At 64.1% G+C, this 19,693-nt stretch overlaps 2 protein-coding genes across 2 annotated transcripts; one reads left to right on the top strand and one right to left on the bottom strand.

Annotated features, from left to right (window-relative positions):
• Window positions 1–894: 894 nt before the first annotated feature.
• Window positions 895–11,249, top strand: MAP3K6 (mitogen-activated protein kinase kinase kinase 6). The gene is made up of 29 exons (XM_037500082.2): window positions 895–1,237; window positions 2,289–2,428; window positions 2,524–2,547; window positions 2,812–3,002; window positions 3,116–3,284; window positions 3,554–3,660; window positions 4,012–4,182; window positions 4,264–4,376; window positions 4,733–4,892; window positions 5,102–5,264; window positions 5,340–5,447; window positions 5,563–5,612; window positions 5,684–5,779; window positions 5,885–5,972; window positions 6,051–6,184; window positions 6,484–6,611; window positions 6,823–6,959; window positions 7,282–7,387; window positions 7,798–7,955; window positions 8,053–8,245; window positions 8,339–8,477; window positions 8,749–8,908; window positions 9,060–9,236; window positions 9,514–9,619; window positions 9,862–10,030; window positions 10,110–10,222; window positions 10,316–10,389; window positions 10,651–10,727; window positions 10,953–11,249. Exons 1-29 carry the CDS (start codon window positions 895–897, stop codon window positions 11,041–11,043), a joined length of 3,885 nt encoding a protein of 1,294 aa, XP_037355979.1. The 3' UTR covers window positions 11,044–11,249.
• A 118-nt stretch (window positions 11,250–11,367) lies between these two features.
• SYTL1 (synaptotagmin like 1) lies at window positions 11,368–19,257 on the bottom strand. Its single transcript, XM_037500260.2, has 15 exons — window positions 19,132–19,257; window positions 16,919–17,147; window positions 15,846–15,994; window positions 15,580–15,652; window positions 15,457–15,502; window positions 14,973–15,045; window positions 14,610–14,719; window positions 14,367–14,480; window positions 13,958–14,115; window positions 13,668–13,764; window positions 13,226–13,384; window positions 12,923–13,001; window positions 12,675–12,774; window positions 11,770–11,975; window positions 11,368–11,592 (listed from the first exon to the last, which is right to left on the bottom strand). Exons 2-15 carry the CDS (start codon window positions 17,107–17,109, stop codon window positions 11,453–11,455), a joined length of 1,695 nt encoding a protein of 564 aa, XP_037356157.1. The 5' UTR covers window positions 17,110–17,147; window positions 19,132–19,257; the 3' UTR covers window positions 11,368–11,452.
• Between the last annotated feature and the right edge of the window lie 436 nt (window positions 19,258–19,693).

Raw genomic sequence — 19,693 nt, 5'->3', positions numbered from 1 at the left:
ATCTAAGCCCCCAGTTCCTGATTTCAGAGTCGACTGAGGTTACACTAGCTTGCTGCCTCGTTCATCACACTCAAAGGTCAAGGATTCTTGGGGATTTGGAGCCGGGAAGCTGTGGTGGAGGTCAAGGGTAAGCAGGGCTCCACAGTAGATTGGATGCTGGGAAGGTAGGCCCTCTGACAGAAGGGCAGGCGCCCCAACTCCCCCGCGAGCGAGTTGGCAGCTCCTGGCAGGCAGAGGGCAGGCCCCCCATTCCTGCCCTTCTGTGCCCAGGACGCCCCTGGGGAGCAAGCCCTCTTCCTTCATTCATTCCACAGACCCCCGCGGGACAGGGCCTGCGCTTCGCACGTCTCCCCCGGCCCAGGCCTGGGCACGCACCTCAGCGGCGCCCGCTCAGAGCAGCCCACGGTGGTTGCCTGCCCAGGGGCACAGGCTGTTCCGGAAGCCGCCGGGCTCGGAGGTTCTGGCGCAGAGGAGGGAGGGCAGAGGGCGCGCCCCGGGCCGCTGGGGAGTGGTGCTGCCCAGGGCCGAGGGTGGAGCTTTCCCAGCCAGCCGGGAAAGGCTGGGCGCGGCTTACAAGTGCAGACAGGAGCCTGCGACGGGGCGGCCTCCTGCGGACTCCGGGGAGCCGTGGGGCCGAATCCCGGATCCCTCACGTGACTGAACCGCGGGTCATGGATGCTCCAGAAACGCGGGACCCCATCCCCGATTTCCGATATTCGGGGTTCTGACTTCGCCCTGGACTCCAGATCCCCGGAACGGGACCTGCGTCCGGACTCCAGAGCTCCGCATCCCCAGGAGACGCCCGAGCCCCACCGACCCCCGCCTCCGAGATCCCTGGCTCCCGCCCCGCCCCGGGTGCCCGGGAGCGGGCGCCTGAGGCCCGAGCGCCCCCGCATGGCCGGGCCGTGCCCGCGGTCCGGAGCCCCGCAGTGCGCGGGGAGCTGCTGGCAGGACCCGCTGGCGGAAGCGCTGAGTCGGGGCCGGGCGCACGCGGCGCCCCCGGGCCGGGGCTGCGCGCGGGGCCGGCCGCTCAGGGTGGTCTACGTGCTGACCCGCGAGCCGCCGCCCGGGCTGGACCCCGAGGCGGGGGCCGAGGCGGAGCCGCTGCCCCTGCGCTGCCTGCGCGAGGCCTGCGCGCAGCTCTCCGGGCCGCGAGCGCGGCCGCAGCTGCGCAGCCTGCCCTTCGGCACCCTGGCGCTGGGGGACACGGCGGCGCTGGACTCCTTCTACAACGCGGGTGAGCCGGCCGGCGGGGCGGGGCGGCGCGGGGAGACCCCAGAAGTGCGCGGGTGGGGGCGGGAGGGAAAGTAAAGCTGAGGCGCTGGAGGCGAGGCCGTGATGAAAGTGGAATTTGGGGGGTCCGGTGCCGCCGGGCTCGGGCTGGGATTGAGCGGCTCTAGGTCCCGCCCCGGGGCTCGGGGCTGCGGGGCGCTCGGCTGGGATTGGGGCGCGGCCGGCAGGTCTCTGGAGAGGGGCTGGGGAGCTCGGTCTCTGGATGATCTCGCGCGGTGCCAGGAGGGCGCTCCTGGGGGACTGAGGTCCAGGGGCTCTGCTGACCACCTCCGAGACCGGGCTGGCGAGGCAGAAGGGGAAGCAACGGCACTGGATTCGGGGCGAGGGAATTTAGGGAAACGAGGCCCCGTAGTTCCGAGCGGGTGGGCGGGGCTGGGGGCGCGGCAGGGTCGTCGGGGCGGGGCCCAAACTCCCAGTCGCCTCCCCGGACGCCCCGCCCCCGACACTAATTCGTTCTTCTGAGTCCAGGAACCGAACTTGCCAGTGGTAGGGAAAAGAGCGGCCTGAAAATGAAGGCTGCCCTGACGAGCACACGCAGCAAGGCAGGCTCACGTGTTGACTCACGCGGGCCCTGGGGGACACACACACACAGATGCAGTCAGACACGGTAAACTTTACACACACACACACACACACACACACACACACAAAGTGCTGGTGCGCAGCCCAGGGAAGGGGACGTCTGTGTTTGCACAACTCCTGCCCCTCAGGTGGCCTGGCATGGCTCTGGGCTGGCGCACAGCCACCCCTTACCCAGAGCACCCCGGCTCTGAACAGTGGGGTGAGTGTCCCAGCCTGTGGCTCAACTCCTCCCGCAGCACCGCAGGCAGCAGTACCTCTGAGCGTCAGAGGGACCCTAAAAGGAGGAAACTGAGGTCCAGAACAAAATTGGACCCTGCGGGAGTCCCCCAGGAAGGCAGGGAGTGCAGGATGGGTCCCGGGCCCTCCGGCTGAGAGCTGGGCTTCGGGGCTCAGTCCCACACATGTGCCCGCAGATGTGGTGGTGCTGGAGGTGAGCAACTCCCTGGCCCAGCCCTCCCTGTTCTACCACTTGGGCGTGCGTGAGAGCTTCAGCATGACCAACAACGTGCTCCTCTGCTCCCAGGCTGACCTGCCTGACCTGCAGGCCCTGCGGGTAGGTGGCCGGGGGGCCTGGTGGGGCACGCACATGGCTGGAGTGGGCTGAAGTGGGCTGGTGGGATGGAGTATCTGACTGTCTGTCCCCTGCAGGAGGATGTTTTCCAGAAGAACTCGGTGAGCTGAATCTATCCCTCACTCCAATGTGCCCTTCACCCTCCACTGTGACCTCTGACCTCCAGTCCCTTTTCTGGCTTCTCAGTCACCTCTGACCTCCCTAATGCCTCCTGACAGCCTGTGACCTTCTGTTCCCTATTGTCTCCCTTCATGCTCCCCTTTGACTCCAGTCCCCACTGATGCTGACCTCTGACCCTCTCACCATCCCCCTCTAACCTGATGCTGACCTCTGACCTCTACTGATTCTTGCCTCCCTCCCACCAGGATTGCATTGGCAGCTACACGCTGATCCCCTATGTGGTGACAGCCACTGGTCGGGTGCTGTGTGGTGATGTGGGCCTCCTGCGTGGCCTGGCTGACGGGCTAGTGCAGGCCGGGGTGGGCACCGAGGCCCTGCTCACGCCCCTGGTGGGCCGGCTGGTGCGCCTGCTGGAGGCCACGCCCACGGACTCTTGGTAATAGGGGCCGCAGAGAGGGAGCACAGGAGGTTGGTGAGGGGGCAGAGGGCTGGGGCTGAGGAATAGGCCCCACCAATCTCTCTCCCTCCCTTCTCGGCGGCGGGCCTCAGTGGCTACTTCCGGGAGACCATTCGGCAGAACATCCGGCAGGCGCGAGAGCGGTTCAGCGGGCAGCAGCTGCGGCAGGAACTGGCTCGTCTGCAGCGGAGACTGGACAGTGTGGAGCTGCTGAGCCCCGACATCATCATGAACCTGCTGCTGTCCTACCGAGACGTGCAGGTGTGAGGAGCCGGCGGCAGATCCCCGCGTCACTCCTTCGGGGCCGCTCTGAGCAAATTACCTGCCACTTGGAACCTCAATGCCCTCGTTTGTAGCAGAGGACGGTGGTGTCACTGTCTCCCAGGACAGGAGGGAGGCTGGGGCACAGGGGGCTCTCCATGTGAGGATGGGGAAGGTGGGGTGTTGGGGTGGGAGGGGATCCCAGGGAAGGTTTTGCTCAGGGTCTGGGGGAGCTGATGGGACCCAGGGCCTGACGTTCCCTTATGCAGGACTACTCGGCCATCATCGAGCTGGTGGAGACGCTGCAGGCCCTGCCTACCTACGATGTGGCGGAGCAGCACAACGTCTGCTTCCACTACACCTTCGCCCTCAACCGGTGGGTGACAGCCCCAGGGGGGCGTGGGTCTCTGCGATGTGAGGTCGTTGCTCTCTACAGTGGCTGCTGTCTGGGGGTTTGCTGGCCACTCTGATGTCAGAGGGCCCCGTCCTGTTATTGCTGACTGGGGGGTGGGGTGGGCGCTGGCCCTGGAGTGGCCACAGCTGTCAAGGTCAGTCACAGCGGCGAGGAATCACTTCCATCTGGGTTCACTGCCTCAAGAGAGGTCAGGGCTGACTAATGTCCCTGCTATTTGGGGTTCATCGCTGTCAGTCCTGGGAAGGGTCTCGACTGTTCTGAAGAGTGGGCCAGGGCCCTGCGGCCCCCCAGCCCATGTTCCCCTTCCCCTAGGAGGAACCAGCCTGGGGACCGGGAGAAGGCCCTGGCGGTGCTGCTGCCGCTGGTGCAGCTGGAGGGCGTGGTGGCGCCCGACCTCTACTGCATGTGTGGCCGGGTCTACAAGGACATGTTCTTCAGCTCCGGCTTCCAGGACACCGGGCACCGGGAGCAGGCCTATCACTGGTGAGAGGCATGAGCGAGTGGGCGGTGGGCTGAGTTAGTGGACAGAGAATGGGGCAGGTATCGCAAGATACCCCACTGCAGGTATCGCAAAGCTTTTGACGTCGAGCCCAGCCTGCACTCGGGCATCAACGCAGCTGTGCTGCTCCTCGCCGCAGGCCAGCGCTTTGAGGACTCTGAGGAGCTCCGGCTCATAGGTGGGTCCCCATCCTGCGCCCCTGACCCCCACCAGTAGGGACTCAGTGGCCGGTGGGAGAGGCAGAGAGAGAACGCCGGACTAGAGCTGGGACTGGCCTCACCCTCTTTTGGACCTGCTGTGCCTGAACCCCCACCTGGTCCTCACACCTCTCCTGGGCCCAAGCTGACACGACCTGTGTTCCTCACACACTGAATTCCAGATACGCTTGTTCCAAACCCTCACCTGTGCCCAGGTTCCTACTCCTACCTGGGATCCTGCCCCAGCTAGGGTTATGCCCGCATCTGTGTTCCTGCGCACATGAAGGTTTTGCCCAGCCCGCACCCACGCTCACTGGGGCCACGCCCTCTCCCGCAGGCATGAAGCTGGGCTGCTTGCTGGCCCGGAAAGGCTGTGTGGAGAAGATGCAGTATTACTGGGATGTAGGCTTCTACCTGGGAGCTCAAATCCTCGCCAATGACCTGGCCCAGGTGGCACTGGCTGCCGAGCAACTGTATAAGCTCAATGCCCCCATATGGTAGGTGGCCCCTCCGCAGTCTGACCTGGCCAGGGCTGACAGCCCCCACACCTGTGTTCACGGGCACTCTAGCCCAAGCCCTGAGCCACTGACTTGGCCCCTTCCAGGCCAGTGCCCGTGGCCCCCAACGCCCTGTGCGGGCTACGCCCACACCACCCCACATGCCAGCTGGCGCCTGGGCTGAGTTGAGGACAAGGCTGTGCCTGCAGGTACCTGGTATCAGTGATGGAAACCTTCCTGCTCTATCAGCACTTCAGGCCCACCCCCGAGCCCCCTGAGGGGCCCACACGCCGTGCCTTCTTCTGGCTCCACTTCTTGCTACAGTCCTGCCAGCCACTCAAGACATCCTGTCCCCAAGGGGACCAGTGCTTGGTGAGGCCCGTGGGGGTGGGCGACCTGGAAGGTGGCAGGCCTCTTCTGACCCGTCCTCTCCCCTGGCTTCTGCAGGTGCTGGTCCTGGAGATGAACAAGATGCTGCTGCCCGCCAGACTTGAGGTTCAGGGTCCAGAGCTGGTGAGAGCAGTGACTCTAAGCCTGATGGAGCCTGAGAGCCAGGTGAGGGGCTGCTGGGTTCTCCAGCTCACAGCTGTGCGCTTCTGTCAAGTCCCTGGAGCCCAGAACTCTCTCTCCCAGCCCCCACGCCCCACCCAGACCCTCTTTCTTCTCACAGGATGTTCCCTCCAGCTGGACCTTACCAGTTACCTCCATCTGCGGGGTCAGGTGAGAGGGAGACCTGGGGGCGGGGGGCCCTACTTGTCTGACAGTCATTTAGGTTTTTCATGCCTCCCCAGCGCCTCCAAGCTGGACGAGCGCTGCTGCTTCCTCTACGCGCTGCCCCCGGCCCAGGACGTCCAGCTGTGCTTCCCCAGCGTGGCTCACTGCCAGTGGTGAGGGCGCCCTCGGTGGGGTGCTCCCAGGGCTCCCTCCGGGCGTGGGAGGGGACAGTTTCCCCCCAGGTGCCTGTCCCTCCGACTGACCTCGCCTACCCTCAGGTTCTGCGGCCTGATCCAGGCCTTGGTGACGAACCCCGATTCCGCGGTGCCGGCCGAGGAGGCAGAGGGCGTGCGGGAGGTGCTGGAGGTGAGCAGGTGGGGCCGAGAGCCCCGGGAAGGGGCGGGGCCGAGGGCTCCGCTGAACCCCCTCCCCTGGCCCCTGCAGTTTGATTACGAGTACACGGAGACGGGTGAGAGGCTGGTGCTGGGCAAGGGCACGTACGGCGTGGTCTACGCGGGCCGCGACCGGCACACGCGGGTGCGCATCGCCATCAAGGAGATCCCGGAGCGCGACAGCAGGTGCGGGGCCGGGGCTCAGGTGGGCGGGGCCGCGACTGAGCCCTGGGAGGGGGTCGTGGGTAGGAGCCTCGGCCCTGAGCTGGCAGCTTGCAGACTGGGGGGTTCGACCCCAGTGAACCCAGGCCTGTGCGCAGAACCGCAGGGACCGGTCGGGCAGGCGGCGCTGCCCAGGGGCCTGAGGGCGGGTAATGAGGTCGCGGAGGGGCTGGGAGTGGGGCCAATCCCGGGGGCGCTGGTGCAGGACTTGGGGAAACCTCTCCGCCCAAATCTGACCAGCTCCTCCCCCGACGCGTCCCCAGGGTCTCTCAGCCCCTGCACGAAGAGATCGCCCTGCACAAACGCCTGCGCCACAAGAACATCGTGCGCTACCTGGGCTCGGCCAGTCAGGACGGCTACCTCAAGATCTTCATGGAGGAAGTGCCTGGAGGTACCTGTCCCTGGTGGCGTGGGAACGGCCAGGGAGGGGTGGGGCACCCTGGGGGGAAATGAAGCCTAGTGTTTGTGTGGGTGGTGTAGGCCAGATTTAGCTGAGACAGTGCTGGATGAAGGTGTCTAGGCCATGGGTGTGTCTGGGCCTTGATGGGAGAGCTGTGACGAGTAAGAGGGTGCCAATAACGAACGCTGCCCCGTCTGCCCAGGGAGTCTGTCCTCCTTGCTGCGGTCAGTGTGGGGCCCCCTGCAGGACAACGAGAGCACCATCAGCTTCTACACCCGCCAGATTCTGCAGGGACTCAGCTATCTGCATGAAAACCGCATCGTTCACCGGGACATCAAGGTAAGCCTGCTGGGGGCGGCAGGAGGAGACTCGGCCCAGGTGCAGGCTGGCAGTTTAGACTAAGTGGGCAGACCCCTCGCGAAGGGTGGGGAGATTCTCAGGAAGATTCCCGAGAGAAGTTCAGATCTGAAGCCAAGCTAGATACCAGCTCCTAAAAGGGCATAATGGGATGGTAGGGGGAGGAAGGTGTTAGAGGCACGGTCAGGCCAGGATTCCCAAGACAGCTGGCTCGAAGGTTCGAGATGTGGTCACCCTTCCTAAGCAAGGGTAGTCCGTGGAGCGGTTCCTGGCCTGGTGTCCACTGAGCACAATGTCCACTCAGGGGGACAACGTGCTGATCAACACCTTCAGTGGGCTGCTCAAGATTTCGGATTTTGGCACCTCCAAGCGGCTGGCAGGCATCACCCCCTGCACCGAAACCTTCACAGGTAATAGGATTTGGGGGAGGTGAGTGGGCCGGCTGACAGGGAGCAGAACTCTTGGCACCTTCCTGGGAATGGTGTCCAGGGCAAGTGACTGAGCCGGGGAGAGTGATGGAATCTAGAATGGAGCTAGGATGGCTGATGAAGTTGAATTTAGTGCCTGAAACGGAGCACAGGGGTGTTGATGTGGGCCACAGCGGGTACCTGAGATCAGAGTGATGACACAGCAGTGCTGTGGGCGGTGATGCCAGGGTGTGGGTGATGAGTGAGGAATCTCAGGAGAGATGTTTAACGACCAGGATGATGATAAAATCTTTTTTGGAGGATGGAGTTCAGGGCGGGTGCAGGTGGCCAGAGAGGAGGGTGCTCCCCACCCACACAGTGACAAAGCGTTATTGCTACTGTTGCTGTCCTAGGAACCCTACAGTATATGGCCCCAGAAATCATTGACCAGGGACCAAGGGGGTATGGGAAGGCGGCTGACATCTGGTCCTTGGGCTGCACTGTCATCGAGATGGCCACAGGCCGCCCGCCCTTCCACGAGCTCGGGAATCCGCAGGCTGCCATGTTTCAGGTGAGACCCCTCTGGGGCCCATGAACTGTGGGGGGCACATACCGGGCCCTGAACACTAAACCTCACCCTTCTTTACCTTCCTCGGCCCCTGTCACAGGTGGGCATGTACAAGGTGCACCCTCCAGTGCCCAGTTCTCTGTCAGCAGAGGCCCAAGCTTTCCTCCTCCGAACTTTTGAGCCAGAGCCCCACCTCCGAGCCAGTGCTCAAGCACTGCTGGGGGACCCCTTCCTGCAGCCTGGGAAGAGGAGCTGCAGCCCCAGCTCCCCTCGACATGTTCCAAGACCCTCAGGTACCACTTGGGAGAAGGGAGCCCGCGGGGGTGTGGAGCTGTGGAGGTGAGAGGACTGAGGGGCCCAGGCTGACAGTCTTGTCCCTCCTTCAGATGCCCCTTCAGCCAGCCCCACTCCTTCAGCTGACTCAACCACCCAGTCCCAGACATTCCCACGCCCTCAGGCACCCTCTCAGCACCCACCCAGTCCCCCGAAGCGCTGCCTCAGTTATGGAGGCGCCAGCCAGCTCCGGTGAGAGCCCCGGGTCCTGGGGTGGGTTTGCTTCCTCTCGCTTTGCCATTTTACTTCCTCTAGAAAAAGCCCTCCTTGAGGGCCTGGGCACGTCGCCCACTTGCAAGGAAGCACTTGGTGCCTGCCCCCGCTGCTCGTACTTGCTGTGCCTTCTTCGCGCAGGGTCACCCCTTTTATCGCTTTAGACAGGCATAAAGTAAAGGAGCGGGGTGCAAACCCTGGGGCGAGGTGCTGCTGCCCACTCTCCATCATCTGCGCCCCACCCCACCAGGGTCCCTGAGGAGCCCGGGGCTGAGGAGCCCACTTCTCCCGAGGAGACTTCGGGGCTGAGCCTGCTGCACCAAGAGAGCAAGCGCCGGGCCATGCTGGCGGCGGTGCTGGAGCAGGAGCTGCGCGCGCTGGCGGAGAATCTGCGCCGGGAGCAGGAACAGGTGGGCGGCCCGCCCCAGCGCCCCCTGGTGGCCGAGCTCGAGCAGGACGCCTGCCAAGGGCCGGCCGGTCCCCTACCCCCTCCGCGAGCATCCCGCATCCCTCCGGACTCCGGTGCGGACGCCCGCCGACAAGCCGTCTCTTGCTTCTCAGGGTCCCTGTTTGAGCCGGAATCATGTGGAACAGCTACTGCGCTGCCTCGGGGCGCACATCCACTCTCCCAACCGCCGGCAGCTGGCCCAGGAGCTGCGAGGGCTGCAAGGGCAACTGCAGAGCCAGGGCCTTGGGCCCGAGCTCCTGCAGGCCCCGCTCTTCGCGTTCCCGAATGCGGTGAGGAGGCCTGCTCGCAGCTGGGGCTGCCCAGGGAGAGGCAGGAAGCTCCCGGTGCCTGGGAATGTGCAAAGGCTTGAGGTTGCAAGATTCCATGTCTTGCCCGTGACACTGGAGCCACCAGGGAAGGACCATCTCCTCAGCGCTAATTTCCCAGCGCCTCCCTTGTCCCCCAGGCCCGTCCAGCCTACTCGCCTCTGGCACAAGACTTTCTAGGCCTCTCCTGCTCAGCCCCACCTCTATTAGAGACTCAGCAGCCTCCTGCCTCCCTCTCCAGGTGAAGCAAATCCTCCGCAGGCGCCAGATCCGCCCACACTGGATGTTTGTGCTGGACTCGTTGCTCAGCCGAGCGGTGCGCGCAGCCCTGGCGGTGCTGGGTCCAGGTAGGCCAGGAGAGCCCACCTGCCGGCCAGGGTGTAACTCTTGGGGGCGTGGCGAACGGGCAGAGGGCGTGGTCGGTGGAAGCAGAGCTACCAGTGTGGGGCGGGGCTGGAGGGGGTGTGACCAGACCTGACCTGCCCCACCGGTCTGAGGCCCACCCCCAAGGACCACCCCCAGGCCTGCCTCTGGGGTTCCCAAATGGGCCTAATCGCCCTGCTTGACTTGGCCCCACTCGGATCGGCAGAGGTGAAGGAGGCAGGCCCACCGAGGTCAGAGGAGTCAAGTGGAGAAGCGGAGTCCCAGCCCAAGCAACAGGAGGCCTCGGTCCTGCTGAACACGCTCCTTGGGGGAACAGAGCAGGGCCCCCCACCTCTGATGGTGCAGCTGGGACTCTTAAGAGCGGAGACTGATAGGTAAAGCCTCTGGGACTTGCCCATAGCTCCCCAAGAACTTGACTCCTACTCCCCACCCACTTCACTCCTACCCCAACAGGCTTCGGGAAGTCCTGGCGCAGAAGGAACGAGAGTGCCAGGCCCTGTTGCAGCAAGCTCTGCAGCGGGTGGCCGGGGAGGCCAGGCCCTGGGCCCTGGCTTCAGAGTCCCCAGGTGAGCCTGAGCTGGCTGGAGAACATAGTTGGCTGTGAGGCGGCTTCCTACAGGAAGCACCCCTGCATTCACCACCTGACCTCTCCTTGACAGCTGCTCTGGAAGGGGACCAGGACCTGGTGCGGTGGCTACAGGAACTGAATGTGGACCCAGGCACCATCCAGACGGTGAGGGGGCGAGTACTGGCCTTCTGTGACCCCCACCAACCAAAGGCCCCATCTCTGCCTGTCTTTCAGCTCTTCTTGTTCCTACTGAGGCAGAGCATCTCAGTACTGGAAAGCACATATTGTGCCCCTCCCATTGTGCAGAAAACAGGCACAGAAAAGGGGTGATCTGCTCTGGCATGTTGGTAGAACAGAGCTGGTACCTCATCTTTCTCTTATTTTCTCTCTCCCTGTTTCTGCCCATGGCTTTTTGTCCTCCATCAGCTGCTGAATCATCGTTTCACCCTGAAAATCCTACTGACCTGTGCCTCTCGAGACGACCTCATCTATACCCGCATCAGGTATGTCCAGAGCCTTCCAGGGAATAGCTAGGCCAATGGTCTCATGACTGCCAGACTGTGACCCCCACCCACACCCCCAGTTACAAGCCAGCCTAGGTTCCTCTCTGGAAACTAGGGAGACCAGTGCCCCTTGGGGTACAGAGGGGGGCATCAGGCATACCGTGGGTACTGGAGAGAGCCCAGCACCACCTTCTGGCTAAGCTACACTGAGCCTGCTACCCCCAGGGGTGGGATGGTGTGCCGCATCTGGAGAGCCATCTTGACACAGCGAGCAGGATCCATGCCAGTGACGCCTAGCTTCCAAGAGGCCGAATGAAGGCAACCCACGGATGGAGGAGTGGAGAACACACGAACAGCTTCTGACACAGCTGACCCAGGGCAACTTGAGGCGGGTGGGGGAAGGGTAGAGCCCAGGCCTAGCCCCAGTGGGGGGAACCAACCACAGAGATGCCCCAGGCATAGACTACTAAACAGAACATTTTTTTGTACACTTGGGCCTTGTACACTTCTTGGGGATGCTGGAATAGCCCTCTAGGGTCTTTATGACTGAGTCTAAAGTTCCTTCACCTGGCCTGCTTTATGTCCTTGCTGCCTCCTGCCCCCAGCCCCCACCCCAGCAGACATCAGCCCCTATTGCCCTTAAAATAGATTTTATTGACTTTAGCCAAGGGCAGGCCCTGAGATGGGGGTCTGGAGAGAGGCGTTCAGAAGGGCTTGTAGGGCAGCTATGTCCTGGGGACCAGGTTGGTTCTGAGAGGCAGAAGGCCATCCACCCACTCACATGGTCGCTCCAGGAGTGTCTGCCACAGCTGCTTCTCTTCAGGCGTGGAATCCATCCAGGGCACCTGGAGCCCATAGCTGCTGCCTGGATGTGGGGGACAGGGGTTGAGGGCATAATGACACTGGATACCCCAGATTCTGCACTGTAATCCCCAGTTCTCAGTGGATGCTATAGATCAGGAAATGCCAGAGCAGTACCCAAGGTCGCACACTGAACCCCTGCTTCCCAGCAGTGGCTCCCCCTCACCTCTGCCCCACTCACCAGTGCCCAGGCTGAGGCGTGTGCCCCCCAGCTGGCGGCTGGCCAGGGGCCCCTGGTCCCAGAGGGAGAGCTCGGCACAGGCCTGGCGCAGATCAGTGGGCCCTAAGCCATCGTAAACCATGGTGTGGTTGAACATGGGGTTGAGGCTGCGTCGCACCACTCTTGTCCGTTGGCGGCTGGCCCGGCTGTCATCAGGGAGCACCGAGCTGGGGGGCAGGGGTGGGGCTGGCATCAAGAGATCACCTCCTCACACTTCCCACAACCAACCAATCTCACAGCCCCATCCACCCTCCCTCACTGGCCCAGGTCCTGCTGCCTGAGTCCTGGCCTCAAAGCCTGGCTACCCTGGGACCTCTGCTCCTGCCTCCTCTCAGGCCTCCTGCCTTGCAAGGTCTCAGCTCCTAGTCACAGGATCCCAGAGTAATGTCTCTGAAGTGCAGTCTGCTCAGTGATCTACCCTGGCTCTCTGTTGCCTTCCTGAATAGTTTCCAAACTTCTTAATGCCTCAGACCCCTCTCTGCAAGGCACAAGACCTAAAAGAAATAGTGTCTCTGGTTGAATCAAGATTGCAAACTCAGAACCTGACTTGCCTACTTCCACATCACTCTGAGGGTGGGGAGCCTGGAGGCTCACTTTGAAAACCACTGAACTGCAAGCTCAGGGCCAAGCCCCACAGCCAGGCTTTCCAGGTCCTCATGGAAGGTCCCCTGCCACCTCTGAGGTCAAAGCCTCAGCTCCCCAGCAAGTCCCGTGACGCCAGTGTGAAACGCCGCTCTGTAAGGGGGTCCACAACTTTCCTGACTCCAGCCCTGTGGTCAAGACGTCCCCTCCCCCCTGCTCTGGGGCCCAGAGTATCTGGTTAGAAGAGGTCTGTGGGAGGCGGGGAGCGCCACCGCAGGCCTCACCACTGTATGAAGGCATCCATGGTTCCCGAGTGCAGCGGCACGAGGTCCTGAGCTTCCTTCACCCAGAAGTGCAGCTCCCCGCTCTCCGGCTGACCTGCGCCTGCGAGGAGGCTCCGCTCAGCATCTCCGGCCGGGCGAAACCTCTCCCCCCGCCCCCCCCGCCCCGCCCCCCAATACACACACACACCCCTCCCGCTAAACCACCTCCCGGGCCGGTCCAGTTTGGCGTCTTAGGGCCGGTCACTCACCCTCAGAGCCGGCAGGGACGTACTTGAGGGACAGAGACAGCAGCCCGCGGCTGGGAAGGTCGTCGGGAGCAGGCGGCACCTGCGAGAGCCGCGCGTCAGGGGAGTCTCCAGACACCGAGGGGGCGTGGCTAGCGGGGGGCGGGGCCCCAAAAGAAAGTGGGCGCCGGTGGTGGTGGGATCTGCGCGCCCCCGCCATAGGCTTCGCCTAGGGCCGCAGGTGGGGGGCCGCGGGAGGCGGGGCGTGAGGGAGGCTGGGGGAGCCCCCGGGGCAGCGGCGGGTCCCGCGCGGGCGCTCGGCCTCACCCGGGGCTGCAGGGGGAGACAGGCCTCCGGCGAGTCCCAGTCCCAGGTGTCCAGGGGCACCTCGACTTCGCCCAGAAAGACGTTGCGGCCCAGGCTCTCACGGTGCCACACGGACAGGCTCAGGACGCGGTCCTGCAGCTCGGCCTGCGGCACGTAGTACTGGGGACAGGAGGGGCGCCTTAGTGGGGCGCCTTAGTGGGGCGGGGCCGGCGGCCCCGCTGCTGCGCTGCGGGAGTCACGACATGGGCTTCTCCCTTCCATGCTCCTCGCGGGACGCAACCCTGGGGAGCCCCGAAGGGCATTCCCGGGGCTCCGGACTGGCGCCCTGCCCGCCACAAAACACACTGGGGCTCGCGGTCACGGGAGGGCCCCGCGGCACGGAGGGCGGCGCCGGGGCCGCAGGGGGCGCGGGAAGGGGGCCGCCCCGACGTCGCCGCCTCACCCGGATAGTCTCGTTGAAGACCGGGTACAGGTCGCGTCTCCTCACGGCCGTCTTGCGCTTGCTCAGCTTGTCCGGGAGGAGGTAGATCTTGACGTATCTGGGGCGAGAACCGGAGGTGAGCGGGGCCCGGCGCAGGGGCTTCCCCAGCCGCCGCGCCGAAGCGCTTCCGGGCCGGCCCCGCGCCCGCAGGCAGCTCGCCCGGCCCCGCGCGTGCCGAGGGCCGCGGCGCGGGCCCCGAGACGGGAGCGGCGGCCCCGCTGCGCGCCCCCTGCGGGCCCGGGCGCACTCACGGGTTGGAGCGGTGGCGCCGCGCGGCCGCCAGGCCCCAGCACTGGATCACGTGCACGCGCAGCTCCGTGGTGCGCGCCTCGTAGTGCAGCGCGAACAGCACCGAGCCGCGCACCTGCAGGGCGCCCGCCTCCGCCAGGCTCGTCTGGCTGCCGCTCAGCTGCGGGCGGGGGCGGGGGGCGGGAGGTCAGGGCGCGCGCGCCGGGCTCACGTCGGGGCCGGGGGAGCGCGGCGGGCTCGGGGCGGAGAGCGGGGGTGACGCGAGGTGAAGGGCTGACGGCCGTCCCAGCGAGGTGGCTGGCCCGGGGACTTGAGTGTCGGGTTCTGGGGCGAGGGGGGCATCGGCGGGGCAACGCGTTGGGGTACCGGGAGGAGGCGCGTCCACCTCTCCCCCTGCCCCCAGCCCCTCACCGTGGAGGAGTTGAGGCTGGACAGCGAGGAGCTGCTGCTGAGCATGCGGTCGAGCGAGGGGCTGGGCTCCGGGGCCTGCTCCCCGTTCTCCAGCATCTTGGGCTCCGTCTGGGTCTGGGGAGGGCGGAGCGCCGGGGCGCCCGACGGCGCGGGGTCCCGACGGCTCACAGCCTGGCGCCGGGACGCTCCGCGCTGCAGATCCGCTCCGGGTCTTGAGAGCAGCCACGGGCCGCCGCCACCCACCTGGGCCGGCGCGGGCCGCGGTTCCTTCAGTCCCCGGGACGGCGGCTCCGGCTCCGGGTCCGCCTCCTCCGCGGCGGCCGCACTGACCGGCGCGCGCCCAGGGCTGGGGGCTGGGACAGGGCACAGCGGCTGAGCGAGCCCCTCTCCGGCCCGGCCGTGGGCCAGTTGGGAGGAACGAGCCGGCAACCGCTGTGACCTGCAAGTTCAGGCCCCGGTCGCCCGCGGAGGCCACCCCCAACCTCACCACACCTCCCCCCACCGCAAGAGAGAGAAAGTGGTTGCACCTGGGGAGCTGGAGTCACTCAGAGCTGTCTCTGACCCCCACAACCTTTCCTGCCCCCCAACACACACCCTTCCTCTCACCTTCCCAGGCCTGGGATTCCTCCTCATGACCTGAAGCCTTTGGCGGGACATAGGGTGAAGGGGAATCCAGTCCCTGAAAGAAGCAGGGGGTAGCTGCACAGTGGGGACTAGCGAGGAAGAAGGGAAAGGTCAGGACAAGGCCAGAGGTCAGGACTCCAGCTAGCCCAGCTTCAGACTGAGCACAGCCCTAGGGACTGGCCTGCGGCCAGTTGCAGGACCAGTTGGGCCTGTACTTCACACCCCTTCATGCTTCCCCCGACTCCCACCAGTGGGGCTCTGCAGTACCCGCGTCGGCCTCCACTCCTAAGAGAGGATTCAGAGATTCCCTCGAGGCTGGTCCAGATCCCTCTCTCACAGAAGAGGGTAACAGAGACGCAGACCAGGGCCTCCTGATCTCCAGTGGGGGCTTTCTCCTCAGTCCACCTCACCTCTACTCCAGGGGCACCATGGCCTTCATCACCTCACTCAGTCACTCACAACTCACCTCAGCCTTGCGGAGCCTCTCTTGGGGTGCCTGGTTGATGCGGAGTCTAGAGAAGGAAGAGGTGATGCAGGGGATGGGCCCCAGGAGCTGGTAGGCATCCCCCCTCCCTGCCACACCTCTTACCTGGGCCCCAGCTCCTCCTCTTCATCCCTCTTCCCTGGAGCCTCAGCTTTCCTGTCACCGCCCAGAACCTGACCTGCCCAGGTGAGAAGTTCTGTGAACCCCTGTTCTCCTTTCTTGGAGATGACTGCCGAGCTCCTGTAGCTCACAGAGGGCTGGTGACCAGCCAGACGCCCAGTACTGGGCACAGCTGGATGTCTTTCCATAGAGCCCTGACCCTGTGCCCTTCGCTGCGCAAGGCCTGCCCCTCCCTGGGGATCTCCTCTCACCCCGGAAAGTCTTCTTCCTGCGGATGGAGGCTCGGACAAGGTCAGAGCCAAGGTGGGCAGGGTGGTGCCTCTGGGAGCGGGCTTCCTGGAACCAGTCCCCCGTCAGGATCTTCAGCTGTCCAGGGTCTGCCAGCGAGGCCCGGAGCTTGCTGGAGGATGGGGGATGGTGTGGCTGTCACCACTCACCCCGCCAACATTCCTGCCACCCATTCTGTGCCTGGCCCTGTACCTGGGAGCAGGGACACAACTGCAAATCATACTTGATCCCTGCTCAGGAGGAGCTCAGTTTGGTGGGGAGACTGAGTCCAGAATAGATGTGCACGTTACAGTGAGGTAGGAGACACCACAGAAGTGAGAAGCGCCAGCTTTGCCAGTGGGAATCCAGGAGGATCACCCAGGGAAGGTGACATTTGTATTGCTTCTTAAAGGATGAACTGGGGTTCTCCGGGGAGAGAAGGACAATTATTCATTAAATGATTTCTGCCCATTCTCCCTCATTTTACGAGGTGGTGCTCTGTAGCCCCACTTTACAGATGAGAGGGGTGCCAGGGAGGGCAGGGGAGTCCCCTGAGCTTCCATAGCTGGGACACATCTGTTTCCAAACACACTTGTGAGTCCTCTGCCATGCTCCTCTGCCACTGTGTTTTTCCAGGGAGAGGAACAGCACAGAAGTGAAGGGTGTGCTCGGGGACCCGAGCCCCCGGGGCTGTGGCGGGCACTCTGTGCATGTGTGTGTCGGGGGTTACTGCTGGAAGAGGAGACAGGAGTGCTGTGCCTGAGGCGAGGTGCTGAACAGGAGGTCTCAGCAGGGGGTATGAAAGCCAGATCTAGGGGGCCTCAAATGTGCCACCAGGTAGGCTGGATGGGGCAAGCCTGGAGGCAGGGAGGCTGGCAAGGGAGCTGGTGCAGCCACCCTGGAAGAGATGGGCGAGCTGACCAAGGGCAGAGGGGACCAACGGGCGAAGTTAATAGCTGCCCAGACACCTGGCAGGCCACACTTTGGCAATGTGGAAACCAGCCAAGCCTCCCAGTGCTGAGACCCCTTCTTCCTGGGCTCCCCTGCCCTGCCTCACCTGACCCGCCCCTCCTCCAGCTGGCGCAGGTGGGCATCTCGCATCAAGACTTCAGCAATGGCCTCCTGCTCCTCCTCTGTCAGGAAGCTGAGGTCCAACAGCCCATCGGCCTCAGGCTCTGACTCATGTGCCATGAGGAGGCAGGGCAGGGCACAGAGCCCCTCTTGAGATATGTGGCACCTCTGGGGCATCAGCTGGGGCAGTGCCCCGGCTGGGCACACGTGGCTCCCTGGAGGCAGATAAGGGTCAGGTCAAGTCCTGCCCAAGTACAGGGCACATCCTGGCTGACTGCCATTTTCTGCTCAAAATGGGGTGAGGGGCGGCACCTCCTCAGGAGGGCTGAGGTCAAGGTGGAGGACATATGCATCCACGGACATATGCATGCCTGGCCTGCAAACACACCAAGGACATCCTTGAGACGTGTGCAGACACCCCACATGCACTGACACACACGGACACACCTACCCCCAGAAAGACGGGCACCAGCCACACACGCACGTGGAGAGTGGTAGAGACAGGCCCACGCACATCCCCTCCCCCGCGAAGAGCCAGCCTGTGTAGTCACAGACCCCGGCCCTGGCCCAGACCTAACAGAGCCTTAAGCCTGCACACAGGCACGTGCATGCCGAGAGTTACCTGCACAGGTGGGGTTCACCTGTTCAAGGGTAAGTGTCAGGACAGAGACATGATCTGAGACACACGCCATCAGACATCCACACACGCACAGTGTCTGCCTCCCGCCTGATGGTAGCACCTGAGGGCGGGAGTACTTTGCACACAACAGATGGTTGGTAAAAGTTTGAACAACTGAATGCAGGCGTGCATGTGCACACACACGGTGAATGCATGCACGCACACACACACACACAGTGCAGGCGCACACAGGCATCTGCTCACTCCCCCTCCCAGGAACCTCCCAACCTGCTCCCCTCCCTCCACCCTTCACCTTCACCCTGCCCTGGCCCATTTGGTCTTCCTGTCTGAGGCAACCTCCTCCTCAGCCCACACCCCAACTTCCTCCCACACACCCCCCCCCCAAGTAACCACTACATTCACTCCCACTGAGGCCTCCAGCCCAGGGATGCCCCTGCTGCCAGCCCTGCCCTCTTCCCAGAGCCCCTGGGCCCCTGTGCTCCAGTGAAGGGGTCCTCCTTCCCAGCCCCAGGTGCCAGCTGGCCAAGTGCTGCAACGCAGCTCAGGTACCACAGGTGACGCCAGAAGGAAAACATTTTCCTGGCTTGAGGGGCGTGTAGACGTGGCAGGGGGCCCCAGCGGGCCTTGGGCAGAGCAGGCAGGGCCTAAGCCTGCTAGGCAGCCTCTCCCTACCCCATCCAGGGCATCAGGTGGCCAGGATGGGAAGAGGGCTTGGCGGGCAGGCCCTGGCTTGTCCCGCCGCCTGTGTGGTGCCCTCCCAGCTGAGTCAGTGTCCAGGCCTCAGTGAACCCTGTCCCCCAGCTGCCCCCTCACCCCAGAGCCAGGGTGGGGGTGGGGTTCCTGCACGTCGGAATCAGGGACCCACATGTGAATGCCTGTGTGGTTGACTCAACAGTATTTCCTGAACATCTACCGCGTTCAGGGTGCTGGGTGTTGTGAACAGTCTGGGCTCTGCCGGCGGGTGTAGCCGGCCTTGACGGAGCCGGAGAGTGAGGCTGGGTTTGCACCGTGTTTGTGTGGGACCCCGGCCTGGGTGTTTTGTGGGTGTCAATGCAATGTCACTGCTTGTGTGCATGCGTCATGGCAGTGCTATGCTCCCGGGGACTGTGTGTTCGGTGACTTTCTGGGTGACAGCGTCATGCCCTGTGTGTTTCCTCCCGGGCGGTGTGTGGCTGGGCTGTACGCTGTGGCGTCTGCGCTGGTGCCTGGGCCACCAGATGTGTGTGTGAGTGGGGTGGGGGGGCTTCTGCATAGCAGACCCTGCCCTGGCCCTACAGGTCTGCCTGGGCAGAGCTGTGGCCATCTGAGCCCGGGGTTCCCACCGAACCCCCTCCCTAAGGCCAGGCCCCTGTCTTTCCGGAGACAGAATCTAGTGCTGGTTCTTGCCGCTGTTTCAGTGCTGTGGGCCGACCGGCTGGTCAATCTAAGGGCCTGTCCATCTGTCTGGCTGTTCTGGTCCTGGACACACTCCCGTGTCCTCCACCCCAAAGTCCCAAGATACCAGGTGGCAGTGTTGGCCCCGGGGACCCGGGCGTGGGACCGTCGCCCCAGCGTGTTACCTGTAGGGGTCCAGTATGGAGGGAACACCTTCACAGGGCGGTCCCCGCTTCCAGGCAGCCAAGGTTCAGGAACCAGGAGAGCAGTGAAGGGGCGAGGCTCACTCAACCAGCGCCCCAGAGGGAGCAGCAGCCGGGTCGGGGGGAGGAGGAGGAGGAGGAGGAAACACCTTCTCAGCAGGGCCTGATGCAAAACCGGGCCTGGACTCCCGGCTCCGGAGAGCCTCGCCCCTGCCTTGACCTTCCCAAGACCCCAAGTAGATGCCGCAGGTGGGCGATGTGGGGGCGTGGCCCAGGCTCCTCTGCAGACTTACCGGATGCTCTGTAACAGAGGGGCGCACCTCAGGGTCTTGGCTGCCTCATCTGTAGGGGGGGTGGCAGCCCCACCCAGCCTGGCGAGGAGCTGATAGGAACCTGCTCTGAAAACAAAGTCAGACACCTTTCTATGAGTGCTGGGACCGACCGGAAAGGGTGCCTGCTGAGGGCAAACCGCCAGAGGGGGTCCTGCTCCGCCCTGTATGGCCTCTGGTGGGTCTAGCCTCCCGGAGCTGCAGTTTCCCCCTGT

This window comes from Talpa occidentalis, unplaced genomic scaffold (assembly GCF_014898055.3).
Source record: "Talpa occidentalis isolate TD23 unplaced genomic scaffold, MPIMG_talOcc4v2.1 talOcc4.9, whole genome shotgun sequence".
In the NCBI taxonomy this organism is placed as follows: Eukaryota; Metazoa; Chordata; class Mammalia; order Eulipotyphla; family Talpidae; genus Talpa; species Talpa occidentalis.
This window is presented reverse-complemented; position numbering and strand designations above follow the sequence as displayed.

Bases quoted from the DNA above. Each gene is read 5' to 3' on its own strand.
- MAP3K6 (XM_037500082.2), top strand. From the start codon at position 895: ATGGCCGGGCCGTGCCCGCGGTCCGGAGCCCCGCAGTGCGCGGGGAGC. The intron at 3,285-3,553 runs GTGTGAGGAGCC...TCCCTTATGCAG, and splicing joins TGTCCTACCGAGACGTGCAG to GACTACTCGGCCATCATCGA. The intron at 6,185-6,483 runs GTGCGGGGCCGG...ACGCGTCCCCAG, and splicing joins ATCCCGGAGCGCGACAGCAG to GGTCTCTCAGCCCCTGCACG.
- SYTL1 (XM_037500260.2), bottom strand. From the start codon at position 17,109: ATGCCCCAGAGGTGCCACATATCTCAAGAGGGGCTCTGTGCCCTGCCC. The intron at 13,002-13,225 runs GTGAGGCCGAGC...CGGCTCTCGCAG, and splicing joins GTCTCCCCCTGCAGCCCCGG to GTGCCGCCTGCTCCCGACGA. The intron at 12,775-12,922 runs GTGAGTGACCGG...GCCTCCTCGCAG, and splicing joins CGTCCCTGCCGGCTCTGAGG to GCGCAGGTCAGCCGGAGAGC.